Raw genomic sequence first — 16,453 nt, 5'->3', positions numbered from 1 at the left:
AAAATATTTCTCTAAAAAGTTTCTTCTGCAATAAATGCAAAATGAGTCATAATCTACCCCATTTTCATGGTACAAGTGGCTGTAGTAATATTCAATTTCAATTTGTAAAATTGCGCAGCCCGTAACGATTATCTGTACATGCTAATTGGGTTTGATTTACGTTTATTTTTTTTTTAAGTGCTTCTGCAATAAAATGTATAATCAATCAGCGAGAAATAATTCATCGGAGAGTTTTACGGGTGAAGCAAAGTTTTCAGATAATCAAGTTGAACTTTATTGAGGTGGTTGAAAGTTTGAGTGAGTCACTTTGACTCTTTGGAAAATTTATATAGATTTTCAGTATGTGGTGGTTGTGGAAAAATCCTCCAGTCAATTAGACTTTTTTCCCACTGATCCCCCAACGATATTACGAAGGTGGATGACTGTCGCATGGAGTTGAACCTTTATATGTTTGTGATTGTGATATATAGAAGGATATATATTAAATTAGAGTGAGGTCATAAAGTTGAATTTTCTCTCTTTTATTTCACTCTCAGAATGACATTGAGTGTATTTTCTGGAAGAGAAAACTTGAGGTTTTCCCTTCTTTTTGGCCACTTTTGACGCAAAGGAAGCAAAAGTTGGAATTGATTTTCTACGGAAAACTGAGAGAGGCATAGGAGAAATTGTGAAGATGAAAAAGAATTTTTCTGCCAGTTGCAGTTTTCCACAAGTGCTCTCTTTTCCACTTGACTTGATACGACCGGCAAGGAAAAATTGAGACAATCAAGACAAGGAGATCGTTAAATTTTTACGACCAACCAATTATATGTAATTTGTAAGGAGGTTGATTGAATTTATACTTTCAGCGCATTATGAGAAATATATCTGGACAAAGTTGATTGCTAGTAAATTTTTCCAGACAACCCCTAAAAATAACATTGTTGGACGATGACCTCCTCCAGCTTTCGTACTACAACCAATTGAGAATTCTTTCGAAGGACAAATATTTATTTAACACACTGAAACTAATATTAAACGCTAAAACTTTCTCACCCAATTAATGTTGTTGCTCACTTTTCTGGGGTGTTACAGTATAAAGCATTTGAAGGAGAATGTGAGACGACAGAAAAACTTCTCTGGATATTTTATAGAAAACTTTTCCAACATTTATCGCAATTCATTTTATTACATTTAAGGGGCAATCCATTGCTGAGTTTTCTAACTCAATTTCAATCATGTCAAATCTTAGCAAGAATTACTTATTTCGGTAGAATAGAAAATCAAAGTTAAATGATAGATTTTAGTATCACTCATTCCCTTTAGGATCCATTGTGAAAATCCTATTTATCAAATTGAAGTACCTCATCATCTATTTTACATCAAAAGACCTCTCCCCAAAGCATCGGAGGGATATCGATTTTGGGAGACCTACAAAACCCTATTTAAGTTCTCTAAGCTTCTAAGGTTTTAAAATATCTACTACATATGAATTTCATCATAAGAATAAAACAAAAAATCTGATGACAAAATCAATATTTCTATACGAATCTCATAAGTATTAAAGTTCCTCAGAAAAAAGAGTAACAAAAAAGCTCTCAATAAATGTAAGATGAAAAATATCTTGTGATTTATCTTCTCGAGCATACATAGTGAAAACAGGAAAACCTGCTATGACGGGCGATGATTAAGATAAAATAGTAGCAATGGAAAATTCGCAGAGTGCTCGAAGTTATAATTGCCTTCTTTTCAAAATTCGATTCAGTATAGTATCCTGGAATTTTGTTAAATTGAGATGTTGTATTATTTTTTAAGTGATTTTAACAAAGATCTCAGTCGTTGAGCAATATTTTTTCATTTAAAAATCCTTATCGATTATAAAACGCTAAGACGGCGGTGGACGCTTGTTACTTCTCTTTTCTTTCGTATGCAACCACACTATGCTTTCAAGAGATTTCTGTCTCAAAAGTCAAAAATGAATAAATAAATAAAATAAATAAAACGAAATTTTAAGCCTGATTGTTTAAAAAACAAAATTAGGGAGTAGGGAGAGGTGGGGCTACTTTTATATACGGTTTTCTCATATATTATTAAAGGAAACTTGCCTTCAACGTAATGTAATTTAGTTCCACAAAACAATTGTGGAACTCAATAAAATAATTGTAAGGCCCAGATTCCTTTAGAAATATGCGAAAAAGTCGTATAATATTCTAGCCCCATAGCTCAAAATAGCCTCAACTTTCCCTATTTTAAATTTTGGAAGCGGATGGTGCGGTAATACAGAATAGACGTCATCGTTTTATAAATAATGCTCCTGATATTATTATAACCTTGCCGAAAACTCAAAGTCGGTATCATAAAAATATTTTTTTTATGTCAATAATACTATGTTGGTACACAAAAAGACCCACTTTAAAGCCGGAAAGATCATAATGGAACTATGCAATACACTTAGTTTAAGAGTAATTGATTCTATCGGAGTTTATGCAAGTTCAGGTTAACTTTCTTGGAGATTGACTTTATCGGGGTTTGACTCTATCGAGGTCCCACTGTACGTAACTTTAACACGAAACTTACCAAGACCGATCAAATTGACCAGTTTAAAACCGTTTAAAAATTAATACATATTTAAACGGTACAATATTGCTACCAAACTTTATGAATTTCTTAAAATACACATGTAATATATTTTTCAGTGTTTACATTTTAATTTTTTCCTCTTTTCCAAGAAAAACTTCTTGAGTATCTTACCTAATGCGGTCTATCATTTGACCAAACGGTCGGCAGGTTTAATGTTACTGAGGTTAAAGAGTTGTACAATATCTAACATCTTGATAAACAAATAAAATGTGACAAATTTCAGTGCTTTGTGGTGAATAGCCAATCTATTCTGACATGACTCAGCCTTAATGCTAAGTACTTAATTAAGGACTTTGTAAAGTTCTTAATTAAGGACTTTTAACTAATCATTTGTCAAGTCTAATTACCCTAATGGTTACACTACTTTTTATTACTTTCTAATAATTATTTTATTTTTATCAATACGTTATTTTAAGCACTGTTGAACCGGGCGCACGTAGACTCTGTTAGACCTGTTTGAGGAAGCTTTAATTGCTAGACAAACTTCAGAAATCTCTTTATAAAAATTCCAGATTTGTCTTGAACAAGAAAATAAATAAGATTTTGCATAGAACAAGCTTTTTGGGATAACGGACATCGTACGAACCCTTTTTGTGCAAAATTATCTGTTATAGTTATTATATTTAATCATAGAAATAATTCTTCAACATAATTCTGTTAACTTCGACACCTTTGAGACCAGAAAATCTCTAATTCTACATAACAACTAAATACCCAAACATCTTGGTATTGAATTATAGAGAAGTGGAATTGGATTTAATTGAATTTATATATATATATATATATATATATATATATATATAGTAGCCTTTCTATCAAACGTCCGTTGGTATTTTATACAGCGACAAGGTTAAATGCGTTTTCAAGCTAATTAAAATGAAGGTCTGTTTCAATCTTATAAATAATTTGGGATTGGTCTTTCTCATTGTGGGATTGGTTTTCCCAATGTGATATTGATTATTTGATCTAAAATCAGATAAATTCCACCAAAGAAAAACCAATTCCACAATGTATTGGATCAATCCCATAACGATTCTCTGAAGTCCAAGTCAAATAAGTCACTTGAAATTTTCTAATGTTCAAAATTTTTTAAAATTAACATAATGTGAATTGAAATAACTTATTTTATAACTCAATATTGCAAAATTTACTTGATTTTTCTAACAAAGAATCAATACCACAGTGGGAAAACCAATCCCACAAAGAATAAAACCAATACCAAACTGTGTTTAAAATTATACCACAATGTAATAAGTAGTAAAATAAATGGGACACTGTAAATACAAAATTAAATTCGATTAAATATTTCGCAGACCAAAATAACAATTTTACTAGCTTAATAAATAAATACCGCAACGAATATTCTCCAAAAAGTTTCTATATTAGCAATATTTTGTCGAAACATTACTGCCTCAGTGGGGGAGCCGAAATATGTATGTAATCCGAAAACAAAGGATTATTACATAGTTTTCTCTCTTTGAGTTGGAGCATTATAAATGTCCACTCGAGGAGAGGTTATTTTGGGGTGAATAAAACATTTACTCACCCATGTTTCACTAGTGATGATCATAACTTGACTCCATTTGTTGGCCCTTTCTCACTATTTTTTGCCTCAGTTTTTTTTCATGGAAGAATTATGATATGAAACAGCAATATTGTGACCATCTGGTAGAGTCAGGATGTCACTCTAGTTTCTTGTCTGGATCGGTGTTACATTGATAAATGTTATGAAATCAGAAAAAAACGTATATCCTGTATTTTGGCCATTTTTCTTCAGAATATTTACACAATTTCTTGTCTTCAATTTCTCTTAAATTGAAGTTTAGAATTTCTTTTTTCAGTAAGCTTGCAACTTTCACTTCGTCTCAACTGACACAAAAGCTTGCACACTCTTGAGTTGAAAAGCTTTTTCAACACCAAACCCTCCCTATAATGCAAAGGGTGGATGTGTTGTAAATGTTTTGCTTTGGATGTAAATTCAACACAAAAGGTTGGCGTGTCGAGTGGCAATATCCAATAATTCGTCGTTAAAATACACAAACTGAGGACGTTGGATGTATGGAATGGGTTAGAATTGATAAGGGGTGATGAGAGGGCTTGAAATGGGGTGAATGGGCGGAGGAATAAAGTCTAAATTGAAACTTATAATGCACCAAAGAGATAACAAACAGTTGACGGGCTTTCATTATATCTATCTCAGTGAACGTGTGTTTTATTGCTTCTCTTCTCCACCCATTTCTGTTGCATAAACTTTAACATTTAACCCTTCAAAAGCGGAGCTTTGTTGGTTGCAATGGTGAGAATTTAATGCAATATACACACACATAAACCATGTGATGAATGGTAAAATTTAATGAAATCAGTTACCTCATTGCTCAACTTATTCATGAGATTCTCCACAAAGTTAACTCTAAAGCGCTACGCACATAACTTTCATGCTTTAAATATTTATGGCAAATATCTTGAAAGAAAACCAATCCCACTGAAGGAAAACCAATACCACAATGGGTAAGATCAATCCCAAAACACCTTACAAAATCATGGTGACTATTGAAGAATTTATCTCGTCACCTCATTGCTTAAATAATTCATGTAAAGGGAACCCCTCTTCTGTGATTTGAAGATTTCTCTAGAATTATCAACAAATAATCGATGCCACTAAAGAAAAACCAATCCCACAATGTGTAAAATCAATCCCAAAACATCTTACAAAATTATGGACTACTAAAGCATTTGTCTCGCTACCTCATTGCTTACATAATATAAGCATAATATAAGCTATGCATAATAATTTGATACAAAATTCCCAACAAATAATAAATCCCATTACGAAAAACCAATCCCACTGTGTGTAAAATCAATCCCAAAACGTCTTTTGCAAAACTGTTTTAATGAAATAAAAATCAAAATTCATTTCGCCTTTAAAGTGTTTTTTTTTAATAGTTTTCTAATTTTTTTACTCATTCATAAAATTTTCCATTATGTTACCTCTGATGCCGTTCTACACAGAATCTTTATTAATGCGAATTTCGATGATACTTCACATGATTCATGATAATACTTGAGCAAAGAATCAATACTACAGTGGGAAAATCAATCCCACTGTGTGAAAATCAATCCTATTATTATTATTTATTACTTATATATTGAGGTGGTCCAAAAAACAGGCCCGGGAACTGCGACTAGTCAGTCTATGGTACCCACAGATCAATCCTAAAATAAGTAATGAAACTGCGCCTGAATGACATATATGTCAATAGAAATTTTCTAGCATCTAAATTATTTGTGTATCATTCTTTCAGTGGATTGAACCAGTTATCTCGTTACATAATTGCTTAAATAATTCATAAGAAAGTGCTATTCTCTTGCGATTTTAAAATTTATGTGAAATTCCCAATAAAAAATCAATCCCACTTAGGAAAAACCAATCCCAATATGAGAAAGATCAATCTTAAAATATTCTACAAGAGCCACGAATTTATAGTATAAGTCACTAGAAATGTTTTAACATCTAAAGTGTTTTTATATTAATTGTCAATGGATTGAATCAGTTGCCTCGTTCCCTCAGTGCTTAAGGAATCAATCCCACTAAGGAAAAACCAATCCCACTATGAGCAAGATAAATCCCCAAATATCTTTCACACATTTATCTTTATTTAATAAGAATCTAAGAGTTTTCTCGTATTTTTCTCATTGCTTCTTTTATTTATAAGATTTTCCGATAATATTCAATACCAACAATGAAAGAACCAATCCCACAATGAGTAAGATCAGTTTTAAAATATCATAAGAAAAACCACGCATTAATAGTATATGTCATTAGAAACGTTCCAGTTCCAACATCTAAAATGCTTTTATTTTGACTATTAATAGATGGAATCAGTTGCCTCGTTACCTCAGTGCTTAAAGAATCAATCCTACTAAGGAAAACTGATCCCACAATGTGTAAAAAAAAACAATCCAAAAACATTTTTCACATAGGAAAGATCCTGCATGTTTGAGAAACTTTTTTATGTATTGACTTTAAGCATTATTTCCTAAATTCGGCGCGAATGTGAAACGAGGGTATTGAATAAGGTAGTCTGGGATTTGGAAAGTGCAAAATTATGTTTTCTCAGGCCCGAGGAGAACAAATTTTAGTTAAATTTATATCAAAGAATCAATACCACATTGGGAAAACCAATCCCACAATGAGAAAACCAATCCCATATTATTTTTAAGACTAGAACAGACTTTAATTTTAATTAGTTTCAAAAGGCATTTAAGTGAAGGGCTAGTACGTATATCAATTCAATCCCACAATGTCTTTAAAGCCAATCCCAATACCAACATGTTTTGGTATTCAATTATCCTACAGGAATAGAGCTTTTTCTGTCCCAAAAATATTCGAATTAATAAAATTATGCTAAATTTCTATGACAAAATATACAAAAAGAAATAATTTTGCACAAAAAAAAGCTTCGTGCGATGTCCCTTATCCCCAAAAGCAAACTTAAATCCGAACACAATGAGGCATGGTTGTAAAATACTTATGCTAGCTTCGAATGCATATTTGGGAGGATGCGAAAAGCTCAGAAATGTGGACTTTCATTCAACAGAAGGGAGCTTGTGAAAGAGAAGAGAAAGCGGAATTTGAAGCGTTATAAAGTGCCTTTGAGCTTTGCCACATACATTTTACTCTATTCAAATGTGCATAATTTCAAACATTTTCCAAATTTTACATTATTCTCTATATTGTTACAGTGCAAATACATTATTGTTATTGATAAATTCTTTAACAATATCACAGGTGGAATAACATTGAGATTCTATGCTACATAAACTTTATAAACTGTTCCAAATTCTACCATTGAGCCTTTTGTTCATTTGAAAATTTATTTAAATTCTATATTTTCTTTTCTTTCAGAGGGGTTTTGCTTCAAAACCAGCAGGATTTTGAGGCTGCTGTAGAAAGTTACCAACGTGCAATTCACTTTCGACCATCTTTGGCTGGTGAGTTTTATTTGAAATTTTATCCATTATTTTACAAATAGGGGAGAGCCGGGGGTAATGTGGAAAGGAAGTCTTCTAGAAAAAAATTAAGCCATATTGAAAATGATCAATTTTGTAAATTTGGTGAAGTCTTAAGGCGTCTACACATTGACAGACAGTATTTGGCAAAAAAATTTCATTTTATTTTGAAGAATTAGATTGTAGGTCAAAACGTCAAAATTCGGTCAAAAAAGAATTTTTGACGAAAATTTGCTCCAAGTATATAACAACTCGATACTCTTCCATTCCTGATTACCGTGCTATATATAATGATTTAAGGCCTAAAGATGGCGCTGTATGATTAAGTTAGAAGTAGTATTGCCCGATGCAAATAAGTTTAAATATCGTCATCCAACGGTCAACCAGAGGAACTTACTCAAGCATCTAATTTAAAAATCCAGCAAATTGCACAGGATTGGAAAAAAATCAAATGTCTATATTAGCAAGCTGAGAAAAAAAACAATTGTGAAAGCTCCGAGGACATAGCTGTAATGTTCTTCCAAAAACAGCGATATAGGAAAGTTTTGCCATTAAAATGTTGGAGTAATTGGGTATGTTTTCATGTTAAACACCCTTCCATTCATAGCTATATAGCAATAGAAGAGTGAAAATGCAAATTGATTTTCCACCACATTTGTCACGACGAACAAATGAACAATGCGCCAACAAAGTGACTCTCTCATTCACTTTAACGATTGTCACAACCCGCACATGATTTTACAAAAAGACATCAATAGAGGAAAGAGAGGAGTCATTTCACATTATATAGATTGAAGCAATTAAATTTACGTTTATTTATTTTAAACGTCATTCAAACCCGCTTGCAGAGTTTTTCTAACCAACCCCGCCCTCTTGCCTTTGGCTTTTTGTTTAGATTCCGTACCAAAATGTTGAATTTGTCGTATTTTGATGGTTGGTTGTGTTGTGGGTGGTGTTTTCGAGGGTACGCTGCTGGGGTATTGTGGCGCGAGAGGGATGCCAGAACAACAACTAATTAACTTCTTTTCGGCAGCAACAACATCAACTATAAAATCAACGTCAAACCGCACATACACAGCTCTTTAATTGCATTTATTTAGTTGTGGCGTATGTTTCTCAATAATAATTGCCAGTATGCAATTATTTTCAAACATTTGCATGGAAAAATGATATTCATTTCACATAATTCATTGTTCTCCTTTTTAACAATAGGCCATTATTAATAACTCTCTCGATGGCATAATTAATTCGACGTAACCTCAATTTTTACACGAATAACAGGATTGAAAATGAATTAAAGAGATTGAACATTCTATTTAAATCCATATTACTATGGATTATTTTGCCTTTCATATAGCACAGGAAGTCAAGTATCACCGTTTTTGATAGGTTGGACTTCCGTGATGGCTTATGGTTGCTTATGGTTATTATGAACGAAAACATTTTGGATAGAGGGAGTGGATGTTCCAACAAGACCTAAGAGGTTCACAAAAATCGTGCGAAAAATAAAACCGAATGCCAATCCGTTCGATTCCGTTCGAAAAACAGTAGAATATTGATAAGCTCAAAACAGTCCTTCTTCGTGAATAGGTTCATAGTTCGTAAGCTCACATTCAAAAAGCGTATGGGAGACTAGGGCAGTAGCAAACATGAGGCAGTATGAAACACTGAGTCTATGCTACTTAGACTTGTCGACTAGTCAGACGAACACCCTGGCCCAAAGTGAAAACGCTCTCTTCTCCCTATACTATAATAAGCCCTATACTATACTATAATATACCCTATACTAAGTATATTAATTATACTAGACCCTATGCAAAATTTCAAGACAATTTTCTGAGTTTCGGAAATAATGCCTTAAAGTCAAAACGTAAAAATGTGTCTCAATCCTACCGGCTCTCCCCTATATCAAATCAAATTTACCTAAAAACCCGTTGGTAGTTCGAAAATTTAAACCGATGAGTTGCACATATATTATATAAGACAATAAACCATCTTGAAATTCCACAAAACTACACAATGTCCTTTTTCGCTAAACGTTTAGGCCCTTGTCGACATTGTTGACGATTAAAGTGTCAAGAATACCGAAAATTAGAAATGGAAAACAGACAGTGCTGAAGCGGCGAATATGTGAACTTGCATTTTGGATTTTCGATCGATTTTCGAATAGATTTGATTTTGCTTTGGAATGGATTTGTCTCTTTGAGAGATTATTACTAAATAGTCATATTAGTATTGATATGAGAACGGATTAGGAACGCTTTCAATCGTATGATAAATGCACTCTGTCAAACCGATAACCCTAACGGGTAAAGAATTTTATCCGTGGCCTTCATGGAATTAAAATATCGTACCTTTTCTTATTGATCTTTTGTTTCCTAATTGATGTCTTAATTCGGCAAAATACATCAGAATCCAATATCTGAATCCCTCTGGACGTAGTTAGGGGATGATATAGATTCGGGGTGGGTTATTAAAAGTTCCAAGGGTGGTTCGCAGAAGAAATCTCACAAATTCCAACGGTTTCAATCCTATGTAGAGTATTTTTTCCCTGTAGCAACAATTATGCACCTCGAAACCCTCAGGGTTGCAGGGGTAATTTACATGTCTCATCCGTGAGAAGAATCCGTTCTTCTTGACAAATCCCAAGAAGCCCAGGGTGGGGTGCCAAAAGGTAATGGTTAACACGGCTATTAAAATCTCCTGGAGCTTCCCTTTCCCTACTCACAGACTAGACGAACTCTACCTGAACCGTAGATGAACAATATCAACTCCTCTCCTGTATCTCAATTCCACAATCATGAAGTTCCTTTCTAGGCAAACACATACGCTTTGACCGCCTGAAGTATAGGCTTTAGTGTAAAAATTACACTCTGAGGAAGACCCAGAGGCATTTTCTGAAATTATAGATACTGAAGGAATCCGTGTCCATTGAAGTAATGGTACACAAAAGTCCGAGTGGTAGACATAAAAATCTGTGTATACAACCACTGCCCCAATTTCCCCTACAACGTTTTAAAGAGTTGGAGTTCAATTTGGTTCAATTCATGTGAAAATGATAAAGGAAATTGGAAAAATAAGACAAAATTGTAATAAACTATGAAAGAAGAATGTACATCGGATACACTGCACAATTTATTATTATGTAGGGGAAAGTGGGGCAGTATTGCTTATGCAGCTTGGATTTTAAAATCGATTTACACAAGTTAATGAGTGTCGTCGTCCTGCTTCTGAAAAAAAACTATAAATAGATGGGAAGTAGGGTAAGATGGGGTAATTTGGAATGTCTGTTTTGGAATTTAGATATTTTCTCACTGTTCCATATGGTCAGAGTGAAAAAGAAAACAACGAAGAAGTACAAGACATTACATTGGAGAGAACTTCTTCGTTGTTTCTTGCTTTTGCCATCTAAAACTATTAGGAAATCTCAAAGTTCAAAATTAGACATGATTACAAATTACCCCATCTTACCCTAACCTAAAATATCCCTGTTTTCGATCAATCATTTTGAATTAAATTTAACGTCCAATTTAACCACAGTCTCCCCTATATTTTATTTTATAAGAAAAACAACCACAAAGAAAAAGTTCATGGTGTCAGAGAAATTGTCTGGGATTGCGTTAGGACATGAACAGTATCTCAATGATGGGAATTGTTCAGGGTTGATATTTTAGGTATGGAATAACCATGGAAACCGTTGAGCAATACGCAGTAAATCATCACATTCATAATGCCATTTGAGCCCCATTTATTTTCTCCATTATGTCTTGATTACACTGCCACTACCATTGAGCCCATCTCCCCTTTCCGGACTTCCCTTCACTCCAAACCCTCAATCGTTCTCGCCCACTTCACTACCCTCTGCAGTGATTCTCTTGTTTCTCTCACAAATGCGAATGGGAGGTTAGTTGTGAAATTTATAATTGGACTTGAAATGAAATTCATACACAGAGAAAATTTTTCAAGTATCCAGATTCAATACCCATGGTATTAATTTTAATCCCACCATTTCAATACCAAAATTATCCCAAATTTTCTTGAAAATAGGTGCATATTGGGATTGATTTTAATTTCTAGAACAAAGTTAAGAAATATTGGGATTACTTTTAGGACATAATGGTATTAAATTTATGAAATTAATATTTTGAGGAGGAAATGGTATTGTTTCTATCTCAATTTAAGATTGAATTTTAGAATTCGTGGGATTAATTTAATCCCATTGCAGCATTGATTTTTGAAAGTCATTATTTATTAGGAAACAGTATTCATTCTATCCCATTCTGGTATTGATTCTATCCTATTTTAGTATTGATTCTATCCCATTTTGGTATTGATTCTATCCCACTCTGGGATTGATTCTATCCCATTTTGGGATTGATTCTATCCCACTCTGGGATTAATTCTATCCCATTTTGGGATTGATTCTATCCCACTCTGGGATTGATTCTATCCCATTCTGGGATTGATTCTATCCCATTCTGGGATTGAATCTATCCCATTTTGGGATTGATTCTATCCCACTCTGGGATTGATTCTATCCCATTCTGGGATTGATTCTATCCCATTCTGGGATTAATTCTATCCCATTCTGGGATTGATTCTATCCCATTTTGGGATTGATTCTATCCCATTCTGGGATTGATTCTATCCCACTCTGGGATTGATTCTATACCATTTTGGGATTGATTCTATTCCACTCTGGGATTGATTCTATCCCACTGTGGGATTAATTCTATCCCACTTTGGGATTGATTCTATCCCATTTTGGTATTGACTACCCCATTTTTGTATTTTGGTATGTACACTGTATCCACTCCATTCCTTTTGCACTAATAACCAGGCAAAAGACAGCATACACTCAGATTTCACTTTAAATACAGAACACTCGCACAAGACACGTCATTACCATCCTCCTTCCCAAACCGATTCCAAAAGGACTATAGGGTATTGATTTTATCCCACTGAGGTATATATTCTACGATACTATGGTATCAGTTTTATATTATTAAGGTATCATTCTCATTCCCGATGGGATAGAATCAATCCCAAAATGGGATAGAATCAATCCCAGAGTGGGATAGAATCAATCCCAGAATGGGATAGAATCAATCCCAAAATGGGATAGATTCAATCCCAGAGTGGGATAGAATTAATCCCAGGGTGGGATAGAATCAATCCCAGAGTGGGATAGAATCAATACCAAAATGGGATAGAATCAATCCCAAAGTAGGATAGATTTAATCCCAGAGTGGGATAGAATCAATCCCAGAGTGGGATAAAATCAATCCCAGAGTGGGATAGAATCAATCCCAGAGTGGGATAGATTCAATTCCAGAGTGGGATAGAATTAATCCCAGGGTGGGATAGAATCAATCCCAGAGTGGGATAGAATCAATCCCAGAGTGGGATAGAATCAATCCCAAAATGGGATAGAATCAATCCCAGAGTGGGATAGAATCAATCCCAAAATGGGATAGAATCAATCCCAGAGTGGGATAGAATCAATCCCAAAATGGGATAGAATCAATCCCAAAGTAGGATAGATTTAATCCCAGAGTGGGATAGAATCAATCCCAGAGTGGGATAAAATCAATCCCAGAGTGGGATAGAATCAATCCCAGAGTGGGATAGATTTAATCCCAGAGTGGGATAGAATTAATCCCAGGGTGGGATAGAATCAATACCAAAATGGGATAGAATCAATCCCAAAGTAGGATAGATTTAATCCCAGAGTGGGATAGAATCAATCCCAGAGTGGGATAAAATCAATTCCAGAGTGGGATAGAATCAATCCCAGAGTGGGATAGAATCAATCCCAGAGTGGGATAGAATTAATCCCAGAGTGGGATAGAATCAATCCCAAAATGGGATAGAATCAATCCCAGAGTGGGATAGAATTGATCCCAGAATGGGATAGAATCAATACCAAAATGGGATAGAATCAATCCCAGAGTGGGATAGAATCAATCCCAGAGTGGGATAGAATCAATCCCAGAGTGGGATAGAATCAATCCCAAAATGGGATAGAATCAATCCCAGAGTGGGATAGAATCAATCCCAAAATGGGATAGAATCAATCCCAGAGTGGGATAGAATCAATACCAAAATGGGATAGAATCAATCCCAAAATGGTATAGAATCAATCCCAAAATGGGATAGAATCAATCCCAGAGTGGTATAGAATCAATCCCACAGTGGGATAGAATCAATCCCACAGTGGGATAGAATCAATCCCAGAGTGGGATAGAATCAATCCCAGAGTGGGATAAAATCAATCCCAGAGTGGGATAGAATCAATCCCAAAATGGGATAGAATCAATCCCAGAGTGGGATAAAATCAATCCCAGAGTGGGATAGAATCAATCCCAAAATGGGATAGAATCAATCCCAGAGTGGGATAGAATCAATACTGGAGTACCCTAAAGTCAATACTGAAATTAAATGAAATTAATCCCACAATGGGATGAAATTAGAAACTCATTGTGCTGTAATAAAGGAAACTCAAGCAGTCCCGTGGCGCAACTGGCTAAGGCGTCGACTCTCAAGTGAAGATTTGCTGCAAAGTTGTGAGATCGAATCTCGGCCGATGCAAAAAAATGGATTCTTGGTTGGACTTTGCGAAAATCAATACTACATTGGAATGAAATTAATACCAAAATGGGATAAAATAATCAATACCGGAGTACTCTAAAATCAATACCAAAGGGGGATGAAAATCAATACGAAAAATAGGATGAAAATACCCTAAAATCAATACGAAAATTGGGATAAAAATATCCTGAAATCAATACGGAAAATGGGATAAAAACACCCTAAAATCAATACCAAGATGGGATAAAATTAATACCACAATACCCTAAAATCAATACTAACGAGGTATTGATTCCAAGGAATATTTTTTTTAATCAATACCTAAATACCCTAAAATCAATCCCAGAATGGGATAGAATCAATCCCAAAATGGGATAGAATCAATCCCAGAGTGGAATAGAATCAATCCCAGAGTGGGATAGAATCAATCCCAAAATGGGATAGAATCAATCCCAAAATGGGATAGAATCAATCCCAAAATGGGATAGAATCAATCCCAAAATGGGATAGAATCAATCCCAGAGTGGGATAGAATCAATACCAGAATGGGATAGAATCAATACCAAAATGGAATTAAAATCAATACCAGAATGGGATAGAATCAATCCCAGAGTAGGATAAAAATCAATACCAGAGTGGGATAGAATCAATACCAAAATGGGATAGAATCAATACCAGAATGGGATAGAATCAATACCAAAATGGGATAGAATCAATACTCATTGCGATTGAAATTTAATGATTTTATGGTATTAAATCAATGACAGAGATTTTCTTGAATTTAATCCCAAAATACCCTAGAATTTAATACCACGAGGTATTGGAGCCCTTTTAATACCAAAAGTATCCCAAAAAAGTATTGATTCTAGGGTATTTTTTTTCTCTGTGTAGTGATGCATTCTTTGGCTTCTCATTTGCTTCTGTTGTTGGCCTTAACTCCAATGCACATCACTGACGGGGGTTGGGTACCAAGGGGGTGAGATCAAAAGGGAAGTGCAAGATTGCAGATTTCTGCAGTTGGAATTTATTCTGACCATTTTCATTGGAAAGTTATTGTATCGTCGATTACAGTGGCAACACAAACAACACGGAAAATAGAGCACACCTCACTTGCATTTTGGGATTCATTGGTGTGTGGCATGATGTGTGGAAATTCTGAAGTTTTTATGCATATATGTCTGATACTTCAAACGATGTTTCGTAGAAAAGTCAAATATAAGCCTAGACTGACTTATTTCTAGAGAGATTTTAGATGATAGCCAACGGAAGAGCTCATGCAAAGTCCATTTTCATGCATTGTGGAATGTATTGATAAATTTGTGGAAAATGCAATTTCCTCATTGAAACAAAAAGATATTGAATTTGAATTAAAAAGGTGACATATTGATAAAATGTGAGTTCACTTCCTCATATAGAAAATCTTTTTAAAAAAACCTACCATTGGGGGTTACAGCGGTTAAATGAGTTCCACAGCCGCAGTGCTCTCACTGAAGTTAAACTAAGGTGTGGAACTTAATAAGCAAACGACAAGTTGACTCGCTCTCGCCCATCAAGTAGTTTAAGGGGATGGGTTGGACGGGTTGGGCAGTGTCTGTACCCAAATTTTTTTCTTGAAGTTGTTCCACATACTCTAAATTAATGCATTACATTAAATTGTAGAAGCCGGCTAGTCTATGAGCCACATCCTCCCTGAAGAAGGGAACTCCAGGAAGGGTGTGGTAGAGGAAAGTCAATCGGTATTTGATTGTCCTGGGCTCTTAGGAGTGAAATCACTTATTCCACAGCCGTGAGCAACGAAATTAAGTGATTTGTGGAGCTAAATTATATCATAATAGGGTCGAGTTTCATTTAAAAGCAGGAGAAAAGCCCAAATTGAAAGCTGCCCCAATTTAAAGGGACCCTATATCCCCCTGCCTAATTCTACCCCAGGCTAACTTTGCCCCGGTGTCCCCTATAGAGCATCCGCTGATCAGGGAAGTCACAGAGAACTACATCATTTTCTATATTCCACATTAGAATTCAAGTTCTAATAAAAATTTCAAGTTCTAAAAAAAAACTTATTAACTGTGGAACTTATTCAAGTACATAGTTCTTAGTTTTACAACTAGCATAAAGTGGGGTAATTTGAAACTATTTCCAATCTGGAATTCTGAGATTTCAACTTAAGCCGAGAGATGACTTAGTGGTAAATTATGCAAATGTAATTTAACCATTATTTCTAATATAAATACTA

The 16,453-nt window shown here is 34.6% G+C and overlaps 1 protein-coding gene across 1 annotated transcript in view; it reads left to right on the top strand.

The window, feature by feature from the left end:
• Window positions 1-16,453, top strand: part of LOC129806301 (protein O-mannosyl-transferase TMTC2) — a 203,710-nt gene that overhangs the window by 115,523 nt on the left and 71,734 nt on the right. The window contains exon 6 of the mRNA XM_055854773.1: window positions 7,526-7,611. Coding sequence (XP_055710748.1) covers window positions 7,526-7,611 — 86 coding nt within the window. The remainder of the gene's footprint in view (window positions 1-7,525; window positions 7,612-16,453) is intronic.

This window comes from Phlebotomus papatasi, chromosome 3 (genome assembly GCF_024763615.1).
Source record: "Phlebotomus papatasi isolate M1 chromosome 3, Ppap_2.1, whole genome shotgun sequence".
Classification (NCBI taxonomy): Eukaryota; Metazoa; Arthropoda; class Insecta; order Diptera; family Psychodidae; genus Phlebotomus; species Phlebotomus papatasi.
Note: the sequence above shows the minus strand (reverse complement) of the source record. Positions and strands in the feature narration are given on the sequence as shown.